We start from the raw sequence: 19,235 nt of genomic DNA, 5'->3' as shown, positions 1-19,235 counted from the left end.
GAAAGTGGTATTCTAGAAGCCAAGTAAGGAAAAGCTGGGCAAGGACAGGGATGGACAGTGTCAGACACTGCTGATGGGTTCAGCGGACCGAGAAGGAGCTCTGGATGTCACACTACTGTCCATCGTTGCTTGCTGCTCACACCAAACCTGCTTCCCACTGTGGCTGCTCCAAAGTGCTGCTCTCCTGTTTCCACTTATGCCGCAGTGCGTCTCATCACGCCACTGAAATCAGTGATCAGCAAAGTTTTTCACAAAGGCCCAGAGAGCATATGTTTTAGGCTTTGAGACCGTATGGGCTCTATCACAATTATTCAACTTTGCCACAGTGTGAAAGCAGCCATCGACAATATATAAACAAATTAAGAGTGGTTGCGTTCCAATAAAACTTCAGTTTGAATTTCATGTAATTTTCCCAAGTCACACATTTATTTTATTTTTTATTTTATTTTTTTACTTTTCCACTTCAACCACTTAAAAATGTAAAAATCTTTTGTCACAGGCCATATAAAAAAACTTGTAGTGGGCCAGATTTGCTGCATCCTGATTTAAATTAATCATATTCTCTCTTATTTTTATCTCCTTTCTTGAATCTGTCACCATATGACTTTTATTTATTTATTTATTTATGAATGACAGAGTCTCACTCTGATGCCCAGGCTGGAATGCAGTGGCGTGATCTCGGCTCACTGCAACCTCCACCTCCTAGATTCAAGTGATTCTCTTGCCTCAGCCTCCCAAGTAGCTGGGATTATAGGCGCCCACCACCAGGCCCGGCTAATTTTTGTATTTTTAGTAGAGATGGGGTTTCACCATGTTGGCCAGGCTGGTCTCAAACTCCTGACCTCAAGTGATCCACCCCCCTTGGCCACCCAAAGGGCTGGGATTACAGGCATGAGCCACCAAGTCTGGTTTATATAATTTAATTATTTAATTTAATCTAATTTATAGCTCCTATTTTGTGTCACTCACAGGTGACAGGAGAGAACTAAGATAGGTCACTTTACCCACTTGAGCATTTGATTGAGGAAAAGTATTCCCAAAAGGCAAAAGAACGCCTGCTATCATTTCTTCTGGATTAATTTCTCTACTTTTTGAAGTTTGTTGGCTTAGAATTATGACACTATGTAGACCAAACATTCAACAGATTGACCTACCCCTCTTTCAAAACAAAATATCCATAGCACCTTGTTACCTGTCAAAGCAAAAATGAAATATCAAAATCTTTCCAGTCGTGTTTTAATGACATCTCAGCTAAAAGTAAAAACAAAAAACCCAGGTTATTTATTTTATTTTTTGTGAGATGGAGTCTCGCTGTGTCGCCCAGGCTGGAGTGCAGTGGCTGGATCTCAGCTCACTGCAAGCTCTGCCTCCCGGGTTCACGCCATTCTCCTGCCTCAGCCTCCCGAGTAGCTGGGACTACAAGCGCCCGCCACCTCGCCCAGCTAGTTTTTCGTATTTTTTAGTAAAGACGGGGTTTCACCGTGTTAGCCAGGATGGTCTCAATCTTCTGACCTCGTGATCCACCCGTCTCGGCCTCCCAAAGTGCTGGGACTACAGGCTTGAGCCATTGCACCCGGCCAAAAAACCCAGGTTAGTAATAGACCTGTAAAAAGGCCTCCCAAGATTGGCACCAAGAGGGCGATGGAAATGAGGCTTCCAGTGGCTTGCAAGCCTCTTAGCGAGAGACTGGGTGGAGACACTAAGAAACATCTAGTGGTGCCGGGGGACACAGTCACTACAGACACGGGATTCATGCGGGGCCATGGAATGTATATGGGAGAAGAGAAGCTCATCGTATCTGTTGCCGGCTCTGCAGAGATAAGTTGATCTGGTGAAAGCTTTGAAAACCAGATACATTGGTGAAGCAGGAGACATTGTAGTAGGAAGAATCACAGAGGTTCAACAGAAGAGGTGGAAGGTGGAGACCAACTCCAGGCTGGATTCGGTCCTGCTGTTCTCGTCCATGAACCTTCCTGGAGGAGAGCTGAAGAGAAGATCTGCAGAAGATGAGCTTGCAATGACAGGTTTCTTACAGGAAGGGGACCTTATCAGTGCTGAGGTCCAGGCAGTGTTCTCTGATGGAGCTGTCTCTCTGCACACGAGGAGCCTGAAATATGGAAAACTAGGTCAGGGGGTTTTGGTCCAGGTGTCCCCCTCCCTGGTGAAACAGCAGAAGACCCACTTTCATGATTTGCCATGTGGTGCCTCAGTGGTTCTTGTTAACAATGGCTTCATCTGGATCTACCCAACACCTGAGCACAAAGAAGAGGAAGCACGGGGCTTCATTGCAAACCTGGAGCCTGTCTCTCTTGCTGATGGAGAAGTGATATCCCGGCTTCGGAACTGCATCATCTCGCTGGTAACTCAGAGGATGATGCTGTATGATACCAGCATCCTGTACTGCTATGAAGCATCCCTTCCACATCAGATCAAAGACATCTTAAAGCCAGAAATAATGGAGGAGATTGTGATGGAAACATGCCAGAGGCTTTTAGAACAGGAGGGATAAGGAGGTACTCCAGAAAGACAGGACTGTGGACCTTGCAGGAGTGAAGACTGTGATGTGTGGTCCCCATATGTGGCTCAGCGAAGACTCGAGAGATCATTACTTTGTCTGCATTGACAGACCTGTGACTGCCTCCAGCCCACAGGCCTGCTTTCTCCTGTCCTAACACCAAGCCTGGGTGGCAGATGAACAGTGCTCCCTTGGGTTGCCGGCTGAGTCTCAGCATTAGGGAATAGTTTCAGGTCTTTCAAAGTGCACAGTGTTCCAGTCGAATGGACTCCCATCCTGGAATAATACGGAGAATCCTTTGTCTTCCACTCACTGTCATTCACAAGGCACAGTGCCCCATGAAATTGCCCCAATAGAAAACATGGCATCCCTAACCCCCAAATGGTCTGTTTTGGCCTCCATTCCTATATACTTTAAATGACTGAGAGTGCAGCTGGTAAAGTTGGAAGAATAAAGTTAACCAAGCAGGCCAGGTGCGGTGGCTCACGCCTGTAATCCCAGCAATTTGGGAGGCCGAGGCAGGCAGATCACGAGGTCAGGAGATCGAGACCATCCTGGCTAACACGGTGAAACCCCGTCTCTACTAAAAAATATAAAAAACTAGCCGGGCGAAGGTGGCGGATGCCTGTAGTCCCAGCTACTTGGGAGGCTGAGGCAGGAGGATGGCCTAAACCCAGGAGGCGGAGCTTGCAGTGAGCCGAGATCCGGCCACTGCACTCCAGCCTGGGTGACAGAGTGAGACTCTGTCTCAAAAAAAAAAAGAAAAAAAAAAAAAAAAAAAAACAAAACAAAGAATTAGCCAGGTGTGGTGCGCACCTGTGGTCCCAGCTGCTTGGGAGGCTGAGGCAGGTGAGTAGCTTGAACCTGGGAGGCGGAGGTTGCAGTGAGCTGAAATCACGTACCGCACTCCAGCCTTGGTGACAGAGTGAGACTGTTTGAAAAAAAAAAAAAAAAAAAAAAAAAAAAAAAAAAAAAAAACCTAAGCAGCCTTTTGCTTGGTTGGAATCTGATTTTCTATTGTGTATTCCTTATAGCCATAGATGCGATTATGTCCACACCAGTCTGCCTTAATCTGTCCGGCTTGGAGGGTGACTTGTAAGATGCTGAATTATTCATAATAGAGTGAATGTTCTGGGTCCATGTACTCTGATAAACATGAAGAAAATAAACTAAGAAAAATGGGGGGAAAAAAAGAAAAAAGGTCTCCCAAAAGTAATGGGTAGAGTATGATATTCATTTCCTATGCTTCAAAGATTTTGCCGTTCCTCATAAACACTCAAATAGCTGTGGGTGCCTAGTAAATGTTAATAAGGTAGTTAAAAGGTTACTAGTTGCTTTTTAAGTATCTATTCAGGGACTTACCTCTCGCCATCTGACCTGTGCGACAGTTAAGTTCAAAGAAAATCTATAATCCTTTTTACAAAAATTAATACTAGCCTAGAGGCAACGTTATATTTCAAGTAAAGTTATTAGATATACTCTGTTCCTTTCCAGCACTGCACCTAAATGCATTACAAAACCCAGATAAAGCGAATCTTGATCATGGATTTTTAGGACATGCGTTTTAGTATTTAGTATAGTTCTTGCAATATTTACAACCAACACTTTAAAACAACATGCAAACATTCCATTTTTTTTTCGAAGCTTCACTATGTATTGAGAAAAGCCTGTATTTTGGGGTTTTCAATATACAACCAGTGCATGAATGATTGCTCGGTATTTGCTTCATACAATTTTAGTGTGCCTTTAAGCTAAACACAGCCCTGTGATGGGTGCCATGCTATATTGCCAAGTACCCTAGTCCAATGGAGGCACAGGATGGATGTTACAAAATGACTTTTGTCTTTGACTTTTTGATTGCCATTCAAGTGCTATTCTACATAACTCTGCTGGGTGGCTGGATGTCCAAAAATCATGAAATGATCCATTCATCTGCTCCAAAGGTGAATGTCCATTTTAAACACAAGACAAAAACATTCTGGATTTAGCTGTACCCATGATGTGCGTGCACACAGTAGTGGTTCCCAATGGGCCGTTACTGGACCGACAGCACCAACATCACCTGGAAACTACTTGAAATGCAAATACTCTGCCCACTCCACAAGTACTGAAATCTTATCCTGTGGGCTGGAGGGTTCAACGGCCTCTGCTTCCCAAAGCCCTCCAGGGGATTCTAAGTTTTCCAATGCTAAGTTTGCAAACCACAGAATTAAATCATCTCTACTCAGATGAAGTAAACTATATGAACGAAAAAAAATACAGATTAACTTATGCTGTTGGCATTGGTAAAATCAGTTCACAAAGTAACATGAGAATGCAGGGCCTTGGTAGCTCAGACCCCAGACCCCTTACTCCGGGAACTCAGAGAAAAGATTTACGGAGTGGAATGCAACTTGCAAACCAGTAACCAGGAGACTGGCCACTACTGATTCTAATCTATGCACACAGTTTTCTGTTCTCCTTGTTCAAACTTGACTATATGTGTGTGACAACAGCTTGCAACATGTTCCATGAGGTGCCAATCCAGGAATGTCCTCTACAATAGACAGACCATATGTCACAATCGGCCGAAAGCCAACATGACATCACTGACTGCATCACTGTCAGATGACTCACAGTAGGAAACATTTTTATTCTTATTTATTTTTTGAGACAGAGTTTTGCTTTTGTCGCCCAGTCTGGAGTGCAATGGCGTGATCTCGGCTCACTGCAACCTCCGTCTCCTGGGTTCAAGTGGTTCTCCTGCCTCAGCCTCCCGAGTAGCTGGGATGACAGGCGTTAGCCACCATGCATGGCTAATTTTTGAATTTTTAGTAGAGATGGGGTTTCAACATGTTTGTCTGGCTGGCCTTGAACTCCTGACCTTGGGTGATCCACCTGCCTGGGCCTCCCAAAGTGTTAGGATTACAGGTATTAGCTACTGTGCCTGGCCAACATTTTTATTGAATAGCAATTAGGATAAAGGACTCAAAATTGTACTTGGTAATCACATTGGCCATTATCAAAATAGCACATGCTATTTGGAAAAAAAATTCTTTTTTTCTGAGATGTTGCTTGCTGTATGATATACACCAATTCTATGATGACAGGAGCAACACAAACGATGACCATGTTCCAGTGAGCAAGACTCAATCTCTCAAATGACCAAGAGCCTTGGCTGATTCTAAACATTTTCTTTCCTACAGCATATGATCAGATGATTAGAGTTTTTCAGAGCATAGAAAGGGTAACCATCTAATCACGCCAGAGTTCTTCAGCATTGATAATCATCAAGAAAGGCACTTTAGGGACATTTGACAAGGAATGACACTAATACGATGAGAACTGGTCTACGTTCTGCACAAAATTCTGATATAGTTCAAATAGATTGCATGCTCTGTCTCCACGTGTACATATACATTCATACAGGTGGTACAATCTATGTCTCCACATGTATATGTATATATCTATGTATATACAAATATATGTGGGTATGTATACCAATATCTATATACATATATGTGTGTGTGCGTAAATGTGTATCCATAAGACCACAGAGGGGGGAAAAGACATTTGTTTCCTTTAATTGAATAGTACACAAAAATTCTAGTCACTTTATTTAGAACAAAGAATAAGAGTATTGGCAAACTAATGCAAAAAAGTACCCTACTAAACCTTTCTATGCACAAAAAAGAGCAGTAAAATAAATACTCAGAACTTTCCCAGGTTGTCAACTATTAAAATAAAACCTTAGCATTTCAAAAAAGCTTATTCCACTGCAGGAAAGAGGGTGGACATTTTTGGTACCATAATAAATCACACACTCACACATCCATATTGCTTAGGTTGAAGAGAACGGAATGAACAGAGGAAATTTCTTCCACGAATTACCCTCCTTTCGGTACCCGCCATGTTTTAGTTACGTTGTATTATTCCACTTAGCTTAAAATATAAAGTCTTGTAGAAACACATTTTTAGGATGTTGAAGTTCTCAAGATATTTGCACAGAATATTTAGAAGTACTTAGAGGAGTTCTGTTAAATGCAGTTGGTCATACTGCATATACCACAGTCGCAGTTTTGACAGACCAAGCGCATCTGTGTCAGAAACAGACAAAAGACTTACTCCTCCTTCCCAGAAACGGGTATATAGACATGTTCTTATTCTTGGGATATGAAAAAACAAGTAGTAATGGCATTTAAAGTTTAATTACTAACTGTATAATGCCTGAGAACAAAATTCAGAGCAATTCTCAAAGGGTTAAGAGTCAGACTCTGGGCATTTCCGTTTTTTCGCTGCAGGCTCCTCAGTCTCCTGTGATTCTAAAGTGCTTGCATTGGATTTGAGTCTGGTGTCTGCTTTAAGGTTGTCCATGGCAACGGTGAAGCCGGAGAGAAGGTAACCCCCACCTCCACTCATCAGCAGTTTAGGATGACTTCGATCTGGCAAAACCTAATCAAGACAGAAAAGACATCCAAGCTTTCCCAAGACAATAAAGTCCATCCGAACAATACAATACACCAAAAATCAGAATTTAAACAACACAGGTTCTCTTGATGATTTAAATGGACCAGTTTCTTTCTTTCTTTCTTTCTTTTTAAGAGCCAGGGTCTCCCTCTGTTCCTCAGGCTGGAGTGCAGTAGTGAGATTTTGGCTCACTGTAACCTCGAACTCCTGGCCTCAAGTGAACCTCCCTCCTTGGCTTTCCAAAGTGCTGGGATTACAGACATGAGCCACGGCACCAGGCTTTAAATGGACGAACTTCTAAGGAACTCATTTCTTCACATTACAAGGCAGAGAAAAGTGCAGAAATTGGTTTAATTGATTTTCTTTTGAAAAGTAAAACTGGCCAGGCGTGGTGGCTCATGCCTGTAATCCCAGCACTTTGGGAGGCTGAGGCAGGCAGATCACAAGGTCAGGAGTTTGAGATCAGCCTGGTCAACATGATGAAACCCTGTCTCTTCTAAAAATACAAAAATTAGCCAGGCGTGGTGGCACACGCCTGTAATGCCAGCTACTCAGGAGGCTGAGGCAGGAGAATTGCTTGAACCCGGAAGGCAGAGGTTGCAGTGAGCCAAGATAGTGCCACTGTACTCCAGCCTGGGCGACAGAGTGAGACTCTGTTTCAAAAAAAAAAAAAACAAAACTGAAGCAGTTTTCAGTTCAGCCTAGGTTTCTCTAGAAACTTAAGCATGTTTCTGGTGGAGAATGGGTAATGGTCTGGGCAGTACTCTAGAACTGTGCATACAGCTTTCTTTCTCTTGGCTTCAGGAAGCTTCATGGCCAATAATAGAGCCTAGGTCTATGGAGAAGTTGCTACTGAATGTACTACACTCCAAACCTCCCTCCCTCGCTACCCTGTTAACTTTGCCAAGGCAACTTCTCTCCTCTTTCTCCTGTAACCTTAGCTAAGTAAGACAACCTCTACAAAGGGTAGGGTTACCCAGGCTCAATAGCATCCCCACTACATTAGGATAAGACACCAAGCAATGAGACAGGGCCTATGGCAGCATGGAGGTGCTCCCCTCAGATCTCCCTTCATAAAGGAACTGGCTGCGAGGCATTCAGGCAGTAGAACGTCTCCAGCTGCCGCTCCTTTGGGATCCACTACAGCATTCATGCTGAGGGAGGCCATGGGTTGCTCCCAGTCAGTAACTGAGCATGGGTACCAGGGCTGGAGCCTTTCTGCTTAACACAGGGCTCCTTGAATGGCGATCTTTGCACCTGAGCTCGCCATCAGCCTCATGGAAACTTTCTCAGAGCAGCACTGCAGGCTCTTCCTCCCGTCCTCCTTTCTCTACCAGCTCCGTGCCCAGGCATCAACCTGCACTACTGATCTTGCTCCCTCTCCCCTTATCTCTCTAAGGCATTTCCTTCAATACATCTCTTACACTTGGACTTCCATCTTAGCATATGTCTTCCAGAAGACCTGAACTGACACAGAGGCCACCAGCAAATCCTGAAAACTTGCCGCAAAAACATCCTGGCAGAGAGGAAAGGGACAGTTTCTCATCCACCTGGGAATTTTGCTACTATCAATTATATCATCCACAGTGATATTGAGGCCTTGGGGAAATAAGAACCATAGGGGTTTGCATTTTAAATGCCTTCAGGGCAGAGTTACAGAGTAATATATTCTGACATAACAAGAGAAAAAAAGGGTCAGAAAAAGTAAGGGGCACATTCTCAGAGTAACAGCCACGAGACATCTTCATCTCTGTAGACAGAAACCGAGATATCTCTACTTTTATTTTGTTTTTGAGACAGGGTCTTACTCTGTCACCCAGGCTGGAGTGCAGTGGTGGGATCTTGGCTTACTGCAGCCTCGACCTCCCGGGTTCAAGCAATCTTTCCACCTCAGCTCCTGAGCAGCTGGAACTACAGGCACCTGCCACCATGCTCGACTAATTTTTATATTTTTTGTAGATACAGTCATGCCCAGACAATTTATATATATATATTTTTCATAGAGATAGGGTTTCACCATGTTGCCCAGGCTGGTATTAAACTCCTGGACTCAAGCGATCTGCCTGCCTTGGCCTCCCAAAGTGCTGGGATTACAGGCATAAGTCGCTGTGCCTGACTGAGATAACTCTATTTAATGACTTCTAGTACTACTGCAAGGACAGTCAAGTCTCGGGAGCGCAGCTCTTGACTGGCTGTAAGAACACGTACCTGGTAATTTCTGAGCCAGGTCTCAGACAGCCTGAGGTTGATGACCCCTCCCCTCTCCCGCAGCTTTGTGTAGCATTCCAACAGAGGCTGCAGGCAAAAACAGAATTCCGTTAAGAGCTACTTCCTGGGATGCAGTTTAGGAATCAACATTCAGACATAAGAATTCCTGCCCATTCCATTCCAGTATTACCTCTTTGTACTGACAGTAGACCACAAATGGCCTTGAAGGGGCCACGAAGTCCAGCAAAGACAGCAGCAGAGGAGTGGGGTGGAAACGACTAGCTACAATTAAACTGTAAAGAAAATGTCAGACAAATTATTTCTCTCCCAAAGTGGAGCACAGGTTTTAAAATGCATTTAAAATGATCAAGTATTTAATGTGCATGACTCACACAAAGAAAAGATTTAAATATAACATTCTAGAAATCCAAAACAGAATACAATCATGAGCTACTTCTTTCTAGGAAACACAAACTGGGTTAGAAGCTCTTGCAGTGCTTGGCAACTCTAAGTGGCATTTAATGACATTCTTGATTTTTTAAAAAAAAAATCACCTGGAAACAAATCCAACACTGCATATGCTGCTTTGTGGACATTTGTTATAGCCTGTATTGCAGCATTTGAGTGCTCCATCCCCTGTGCCTAGTAAGACCACAAAGCCTGTTTTGATGCACTGTGATGGAAAAGGTTCAATTTCTTCTGAAATCCTGAAACCAGCATCATCAATTCCCCACCCCTGCTAGCCTCAGCCTCCTTTCTTTAAAAAAAAACCCCAAGACAAAATCCTCATCTCAGGTCCCACTAGAATGAAAGCAGACAAGAAGGGAATGCCAATCTGTCTGAAGCAGAGCCCACATGTGCGGAGGAGTCTCCCGCTGCTTCCATCAACGCACCCATCCGCGTTTCTTTCACTCAGCAGAGCGGCAGCCTCTAAATGTCTTTTCCTCTGCTCTTCTTGTCTCCTCTGTTTTTCCTGAATCTTCAAAAAGAAAAAGAAGAAACCAATGTACTGGGGTCAGTCAAATTTATGGAAATGCTCTGGTCTGTCAAAACATTTCAACAATATTTATCAACCTGGACTAAACCAATAGAAGGAGGTTGTTTATAAGGAAGCTGAAAAAACACAAGAAAGCCTATATACTACAAAAACCATTATTAAGCTATCCATGCAATGCTTCTGTATCCTAAAGCTCCACCCCAAAGACTGAAATCACACGCTTGTGTACATGTACACACACTCGTTCTCTGTTTTGATAGTTATCATCTTGGGAGCTAATACACTAAAGGCAAACCAAATCTCATGACTTAACTGAAGTTAACTGAGGGCCTGAGATTACGGGGGTGGTGGGGACTCTTGGCATCCTTACATAATCTTTTTTGCTTCCTCTCTCTTTAGGCCCCTTATGTTCTGGATCTTGAGAAATGGTTTCCATTGTTTCCTGGTCTTCTGGGTGGTTGCTCTCTGGGGCCTCTGCCATGCTATCTTCATTCTCTTGTTCAGAAGCCTGTTTTTCCTCCAGCGTGCCATTACTTTCTTCAACCAAAGCACTGTCTTTTGGCTCTGAAGATAACATCTCGGCAGAAAATGTTCCATGTAGAAGACTGTCCACTTTGTTGAGGGGGAATTCATAAAGACCATTGAGAAAAGATTTGGGAAATCCAAAACATGCTGTTGCTGCCCGAACAGGTCCACCTCCAGGGTATAGCTGAATAATGGAGCCAAAACCTGAACAGATAAAAGAAACAAACATCTGCCCGTGGAGTGACGCTAGACTATGCAAACCCTCAGTGAGTCCTCCACAGTAATGAGACTGAAGGTCTTTCTATTAATACTTTATTCACAGGCTGAAGAATGGTACAGCTCCTCAGGGTGTCTGTTTGGAGTCTATGAGTATTACCAGTGGAGGTAACATAATTCTAAAGCAGATAGCAGGAAGTCTCAAAGAAGCTTATCCCCACTTGATACTACTGTAAAACCCTGTGTCTGCAAATTTGGTTGTTACATGATTGGTGATTGACTCTGCTTCCCCTCACTCCAATCCTCATATGGAGCAGTTACAGGTTCTTATCTTCTATGTGGTCAGAAAAGAAACAGACAAATCAGGCTGTGCTGTATTCTTCCAGAGAGAATACATGTGTAGTAATCTTCCCACTCACTCCCTTCAATTTAGGCCCAATGAAATGAGCACTATCTACCCAGTTTACTAAAATCATTGTCCTGAAAGCCCTAGCAAGCCACAGGTTCCAGCAGCATGCCCACTGACAGTGAAGCTAGAAAGGACAATCGCCATGGGTCAGGGGTAGCCATGGGTGGGGTGCTGGGTGATGGAGACTGCCTAAGAAGGTCCCCAGGCTAGGAGCTGTGCAGGTTCACCCAAGTCACTTCGTTAACCCCGAAGTAATTCAATCTGGCTTTCCATGAGTTTACATTTTTGGACCGCCTTTACTCACAACAGGGTGGAGTTTTGTTAAAAATGGAAATATTAAGTCTTACCTCCCATTCGTTCCATCATTGCACCCAGCACCAAGCCTGCACACGTTTCCATCACAATCATTTTGTTGCCAGCACGGATATTTCCCAACGTCAACATCTGGGCTAGTGTATCGTATCTCATGTGGCTAAAGTAAAGACAATAATTCATTCATTTTTAGCTAAGTGAAGCCTACTATTTTAATCATCATTTTTCAAGTTTTGTTTGCTTTATGAAAATTATGTTGATAAGATTATTGATTGCTTTGGAGGCGACAGTAAAAGGACTTACAATTTATGAGGTAGGAGGATACTTTATGCAGGTGAGCAAGTTTTTTCATTTTACTTAAAATCATGACTTTCTTAAAGACATATTTCCCCCAATTATACTTTTGAAAGGAAACAAAGCGTACTTAATTTTTCCAGGTTCTCTTGCATAATACATAATTGAAAGAATACGGGTGGATGGCTTCACAACAGTAATGATGGCTTCATATCTGGGGGAAGAAAAAACAGAACACTGACTTGAAAAAATGACTTAAAATATTTTATTTGTAATAAAATAAATGTTTTATAAACATATAAAAAAGTTTAATATTATCAGATTTTGAAAATAGAAACTACTTACTTTTTTTTCTTCTTTTTAATATATTTATCTTGAGCAAATTCTGTCTTGTCTCGGAATGTTGTACTATTTTCAATTAACTGCTGAACTATTTCCTATAAGAAAAGGAGCAAGTAGATTTTCTGAAACTTTACTTTCACAAAACAAGTAACTTCCAAAGGCTTCTTACCCAAGAATGGATCCAATGGTCTGATTCTCCAATCCCTTTTCCACAGAAGTCCAAATAGATGAACTTTGTATTTCTATACTCTATTTGGAATTTATAATAAAATACAAGTACTTTATAACTCCATTTAAACCAAAAAGAACAGAGATATCCAATAAAGGAAGAAGAGAGGTAAAGGAAACTAATTTCTGAAGACACTGGCTGAAAACATTACTGAAAATGAACAAAGTTAAATCCTGATATGCACTGTTATTACATTCTCTACCACTAATATTAGTAATTAGTGGTAGAGAATGTAATAACTTATATTCCTGTATGTAAGACATAAAATCTTTGAAATGTTGAGTTACACGTACATTTCAACCTATTTCTATCAAAGCTATAACTTTTTTTTTTTTAAACTTAGGTACAGTCTGCTTTAAAAACCAGTTTCCTAAATGCCAAACAGACAAAAACAAAACTAAAAATCCTTTGAATATTACCTCTCCTTTAATGCCCTTGTCCTTCAAAGCTTTTATGTCATCTTGAGTAAGTTTCTGAGATTTCCCATCATCAACTATATTTCGATTATCAGTGCCCGCTTCTTTAGTCTCTAAGGAAAGAAATTGCTCTATTGACATTTATGGTCTGAAATTATTTGACACTTTCTTTTTTGAGTTCATATCCACATCCAGTCCATCAGCCACTGAAGTCTGGCCTCCCAGCTGCACTGCTCCCATCACACCATCCTTTCCTGCCAAAACTACTCCAAGCCTCTAAGTCATCTTCCCACTCCCAGTCTTGCCCCCCTACTATCCACCTGGATGCCAGAGTGCTCTCTGTTTAAATGCAATTTGACTTACCTATCCCATGTTTAAAATCATACAGTGGCTTCCCATAGCAATGAGAATACATTCCAAAGATGACCTGCAAGGCCATCAATGATCTGGCCCCTGCCTATTGTTCCTGGCCTGATCTCTTGACACCTTAGCTTCAGTCACAATGGCCTTCTTTCTGTTCCTTGAACACATCCAGCAAGGTACCACAGCAGGCTTTTGGCACCTGCTGCTTCCTCTGCCTGGAAGGTTCTATGACAGATGTCTGAGTGGCTGGATCCTTTCTATCACTTGAGGCTGAGCTCATTCTCTTGCTTTACCAAATTAGCACATGCCCCTGCTTTATTATCTTCATAGCATGTGTCACTTCACCATAAGAAATCATGCTGTTTGCTTGTCTACTTGATTATTTTTGGTGTTGAACTGGTAAGTACATTTTATATAACAGTCTATCTTATGAACTGCTATAACTGCAGTGCCAAATTATACCTGGCATATATTTGGTGCTTAGTAAAAATATGGATATTAATTTAAATGTATCTAAATAACTGGTTTGACTCGAAAAACCTTAATAGTATTTATTTAACTTCAAATAATTACTTGTGTTTTAATTAATAAGATATTCTCAATGTTCATTTTAATAAATATTTAATTTTAATTAATAACAGCTTTTGGACAAGAGGTTAAGAAATAACCTACGCATTAAATATGTTTATGACCCAGTTTTACATATATAAGGATGTAAGACTCACAGAACTCAAGTAAGTTGCCCAATGGTACAAGGCGAGTGATGAAGGTAGAAATTGAACTTAGTTGGATCCAAAACCAGACCTCTTAACCTCTGCACCATACACTAACCACCTTACAGCTGTTACATAACTTCTGGGCACTGAAAGAACTTTACACATCTATGTTCTTGCAATGACACAGGAACGACCCATAGGATTAAATGCCTGGTCCAAGGTCAGAGAACTCCACATATGTTCTTGCAATGATGCAGCAACGACTCATAGGATTAAATGCCTGGCCCAAGAGCAGAGAACCACTTAATGGTGGGCTGGAGACAGAATCCAGGTTATCTCAGGACCAAAGGTAGTACCTGCTTCACTCCACTAAGCTGCAGTTCTTAGATTATGAGTTAAGATTTCTTTTGGGGTAGCATGGTCTAGCACTTGGGAATTAGGTGGAGGTTGAGATGTTTCTGACTAGTCAGTTGGACAGCATCTATTTCACGCATCCAAAATGTGCACCTGCAGTAGGCTCTTCCCTCTTCTTCTTGGGCTGTAGACTTCCTCCACTGGTCACTTCAAATGTGGTTCCATAACTATGGCCAATGACGTTATCCAGGTAGAACCACTGTTTTTCGAAAGTTACTTTTCTAGGGAAAAAAAGCAATCAATTAACTGAATATCTTTTGTTTTCAGTACAGAAAAGATGTGTTCACTACAGTTTATTTCAAAAGTGGTCTCCACAATGGAGGCTCAGCAGCATTCTCTCTGAACATAAAGCAACAAAGGAACTAGGGAGAACCTGGTTGGGATAGAGATATAAAATTAATGAATAAGCCACAAAAACACTGAATTTTGGAAAGCGGAAGCAAAGACAGAAGACATTCCTCTTCTGCTGCACTGGGCTGACCCCAGTTTGCACGTCTACCAGAATGTCCAAACTCGCAGGCTCTGCAGATAGCCTGAATGGTAGACAGGATCCCCAAGATTGCCAGGCCTGGACATACACTGTGACAACTCTTGCAACTTACCCCAGAAAATCTCAAAACTGAACAATCATTGAAGTAACAAGGATTTAACAAATTTCCTGGGCTTGGTCTGATTGGCCACTTTATTTGAAAATTATCTAATAAAAGCAAATTATACTTGCAAATTAACACTGACAATCTACACACTTGGAAATGGAGCCTAACACTGACAATGCTCTACTGAGGACCAGGCAACTTGAGGTTTTCCTATGACACAGATTTTTTATCTTATTGCAATTTAAAAGGGAAATCCCACAGGAACACAATCTTTTCTTCTCAAAAGAAGAAAACTAACATTTACTGAGTGTCAATCAGGGGCTAGGCAGTGTGTGCTAGGTGTGATTCACACTTTTTGATTTAATTCTCATGGTAATTCTGGGACATAGCTCTTTCCAGAAGAGCAATCCGAGGCCCAGGGAGAAGTATCTTGTCCAAGATTCACAGTTGCAAGGTGTTGTTGGAGCTGGGATTCAAATCCAAATCTGTGTCTAAACCCAAGCCTCATTCTTTCCACTATACCACATGGTCTACTCCAGCAAAGACCTAAGGACCTTAGAAAGCCCACCTAGCTTCAGGACATGGCCCATGTGCACAGAACACTGAATTCTGGGAATCATGTAGTGGTTAATTCTGTTTGTGCCCCATCCCACTCCTTCTCTTCCTCTCTCTGTGCCACCAGGAAGCTGACTATGACAGAATATACTGCCACATCACCCACGCTTCCGTGTCAGAGGCTTATCATTGCTGGTCTCTGGCTGTATCACCTTTATTGGTTCCCTAAATCCTGCCTGCCACACTTTTGCATCACATCTTCATTAAAGCTTACTCAAACCATCTGAGAGAAATCCTGTAAGATCATAAGTGATTCAGATATGGCCAATTCTTGTTATTTGCTGGGTCTCTAGATACTTACATACGACAGAATGTAACAGACACTCAAAATATTTGCTAACGTAAACCTCCTCAGATGTTGCAATTCAGCTCAGCCCAGATGTGCACCCCTACCCTCATCCTTCAGTCACCTAGGTGCTACTGAAACACCGGATCTGGCCAGGTGTGGTGGGTCACACTTGTAATCCCAGAACTGTGGGAGGCCGAGACGGGTGGGTCACTTGAGTCCAGGAGTTTGAGACCAACCTGGCTGACGGGAAAAACTCCGTCTCTACAAAAAATGCAAAAATCAGCTGGGTGTAGCAGCATACACTTGTAATCCCAGCTACTCAGGAGGTTGAGGCAGGAGTGTCACTTGGGTTCAGGAGTTTCTCTACAAAAAGTACACAAATTAGTTGCTGAGGAGGTTGAGGTGGAAGGATTGCTTGAGGTGGAAGGATTGCTTGAGCCCAAGAGGCAGCGGTTGCAGTGAGCCAAGATCACACCACTACACTCTAGCCTGGGTGACCGAGTGAGATCTCGTCTTAAAAAACAAACAAACAAACAAACAAACAAACAAACCAAACAAAAACACTGGGTCTGAGATAGGTGGGTTTACCTCTCTGCAAGCCTATGTGATATACAGAGGGGATGATGAGTGTCACTTAAAACTGGCTGGTTTGACAGGTCAGGTCACGGCCCCTTGTCAGGAATGTGCGGCTCAGTAAGAGGGATGAGGAGGCCACGTCTTCACTGGGAAGGAGTAAGATTTGCAGAGTCTACTTTTCTGAGAGCCTGGACTGTTTTTTGCCCAATCAGATGAGTGTAGCCCCAAGGGTGATGAGGGAGTCTGACCTGGGATGCAGTTGAGCTTAGAGAGTCATTTTCTAAATAAAATGGAAACTGCCACTATGACTTCTGCGAAGAAGAGGGCCTGATGAAAAGTATTTCCAAACAAATGTTCAGGGCAGTGGTCCCCAACCCTTTTGGCACCACAAAAGGGGAAGGTCAGACGCACTGGTTCATGCCTGTAATCCCAGCACTCTGGGAGGCCGAGGTGGCCAGAATTACTTGAGCCCAGGAATTGGAGACTAGCCTAGATAACATAGTGAAACTCTATCTCTACAAACAAAATTAATTAATTAGTTTAAAAAAGAAAAAAAAGAAGAAGAATTTAAAAATAGTTAAAGGTTGGTGCAGGAATGAACATTTCCGGACTAAAAAAAAAAAAAACACACCCCTCATAAAAGAAACTTTTTTTCTTTACTAAATTAGTGCCTGTGCAAAAAGCTTGGTTATCACCAGCTTAGTGCTCTGGAGATGTGTTTCTTCACTATTTTATGATGCCTGTTTCACCTTAGATACCAATTAACAGTTTGCTTAAACCAGGAGTAAATGAGTTCATCTGAAGTAAGTACTTATCAGAAATTCCAAATCTCATACTTCCTAGTCTGCAGAAAGCTGTTCTCCTGACATTGCATTCAACTTATCTCTGTCAAAAGGAATACAATAACCTAGCTCAAAAGAAACTGTGGCCGGGCATTGTGGCTCACATCTGTAATCCCAGCACTTTGGGAGGCCGAGGCAGGTGGATCACCTGAGGTCAGGAGTTTGAAATCAGCCTGGCCAACATGGTGAAACTCCGTCTCTACTAAAAATACAAAAAAACAAAAAAAAAACCTTAGCCGGGCACGGTGGCGGGGGCCTGTAATCCCAGCTACCTGGGAGGCTGAGGCAGGAGAATCACTTGAACCCAGGAGGCAGAGGTTGCAGTGAACCGAGATCACACCATTGCACTCCAGCCTGGGTGACAACAGCGAAACTCCTTCTCCAAAAAAAAAAAAAAAAAAGAAAAGAAAAGAAAACAGAAGAAGAAACTGGTTAGCCAGGTGCTGTGGCTCCTGCCTATAATCCCAGCACTTTGGGAGGGTGAGCGGATCACTTCAGGTCAAGAGTTCGAGACCAGCATGGCTAACATGGTGAAACTCTGTCTCTGCTAAAAATACAAAAATTAGCCGGGCGTGATGGTGCCTGAGTCCCAGCCACTAGGGAGGCTGAGGCAGGAGAATTGCTTGAACCCGGGAAGCAGAGGCTGCAATGAGCCGAGACTGCACTACTGCACTCCAGTCCGGGTGACAGAGTGAGACTCCGTCTCAAAAACAAAAAAAAACTGTAGTTATATTTCTCAGATAAATTAATCCAAATATCCCAATAAATTTTCACCATTAATAAGCTCTTAGGACTTAGCAACCTCACCAGCCCTTCCAGAAAGTTTTCAAAATCCCACTTCTCTACTATTATAAAACAGTGATACTAGTCAGCAGGTGCACAAACCAAACCTAATTTCGAGTTCTGAGGCCTTGAGCAAATTGCTTTTTAGCAATTTTCCCAGCTTTGAATCCTTTGGTGAGTAAAACGAGGGAAACTCAAAGCAATTCCACACTCTATGGTGAATTGTCTCTTTCATCTATTCTGTGTATCCTCTTTGGATAGAGAAGAGGATGGAAAGCCAGACTAGGTAGAAGAGGTTTCATTTTTTTGTGGGATAGACCCTGACTGAAGGATTAGGGAGGAAGGAGGATCTATGGTGGGAAAAAAGGGGGAACCTGAAGGAGACTCTGGGAGACAAGGATGAGGTCCCAGAGTGAAGAAAGGAGGGAGTGTCTGTGGAAAGACAGTGAAGATCCCAAGGTCCTAGGGAAAGAACTTCAGGACAGGTGATTAGGGGTGTGGAGAGGGAGACCTTGGCACCCTAGGGCCAAGAATGGAATTCTGGGGAAGGAACCCTGTGGAAAGACTGAAAAGGATGCTGAAGGTGGACAGCCAGGTATGAAACCATGGTGGGGGCTCTGGGAAAACAGGAAGGTTAGGGGAGATCATGAGGTTCGAGGACGGGATCGTGGTGGAAAAGCCTTCTGTGACAGAAAGATCTGAGGAGACGAGGGCGGGGAATGGGGACCGAGAGAGCCAAGAACTGCACCCTGGCGGAAGAGGTCTGTGGAGAGACCTGGAGGGAAGGGGTATTTACAAGGTGGGGGCGGGAGACCCCTAAAGTCAGCGATCTGACTTACTTTCTCCGCTGGACTTGCACTGCTTTAAACACATCTTCACGTTTCAGCACCACGAAGTCACCGTCGCGGATGCGATGGTCTCCGGGATGCTGTGCCTGTGGGCTCGGCTGCTCCCCTGAGCCTTCCATGACGCTCAGCCGGTCGCCGTTCTCCACGGCGTCTCGCCCCTCCTCCTCGGTTGTAGCCACCGCCACCCTCACTTCCCACAACCTGGCGCACTAGGAGCCCGCCGACCAGCACCGCCCCCACGTGTTACACGCCGCTTCCGCTTTCCGGTCCAGACCTCAAGACCG

General features: G+C 43.1%; 1 protein-coding gene and 1 pseudogene across 2 annotated transcripts; one reads left to right on the top strand and one right to left on the bottom strand.

The window, feature by feature from the left end:
* Window positions 1-1,641: 1,641 nt before the first annotated feature.
* On the top strand, window positions 1,642-2,600 carry LOC104674570 (annotated as a pseudogene). The gene has a single exon (XR_004052722.1). The product of XR_004052722.1 is annotated as an exosome complex component RRP4 pseudogene (transcript).
* A 3,459-nt stretch (window positions 2,601-6,059) lies between these two features.
* On the bottom strand, window positions 6,060-19,223 carry TRMT6 (tRNA methyltransferase 6). Its single transcript, XM_010378919.2, has 11 exons — window positions 18,943-19,223; window positions 14,496-14,623; window positions 12,913-13,022; window positions 12,268-12,359; window positions 12,053-12,136; window positions 11,664-11,788; window positions 10,537-10,895; window positions 10,063-10,148; window positions 9,360-9,462; window positions 9,170-9,256; window positions 6,060-6,946 (listed from the first exon to the last, which is right to left on the bottom strand). The coding sequence occupies exons 1-11, from the start codon at window positions 19,068-19,070 to the stop codon at window positions 6,755-6,757; spliced, it is 1,494 nt and encodes a 497-aa protein (XP_010377221.1). The 5' UTR covers window positions 19,071-19,223; the 3' UTR covers window positions 6,060-6,754.
* Window positions 19,224-19,235: the final 12 nt, after the last annotated feature.

Source organism: Rhinopithecus roxellana, chromosome 13, assembly GCF_007565055.1.
Source record: "Rhinopithecus roxellana isolate Shanxi Qingling chromosome 13, ASM756505v1, whole genome shotgun sequence".
NCBI lineage: Eukaryota > Metazoa > Chordata > Mammalia > Primates > Cercopithecidae > Rhinopithecus > Rhinopithecus roxellana.
This window is presented reverse-complemented; position numbering and strand designations above follow the sequence as displayed.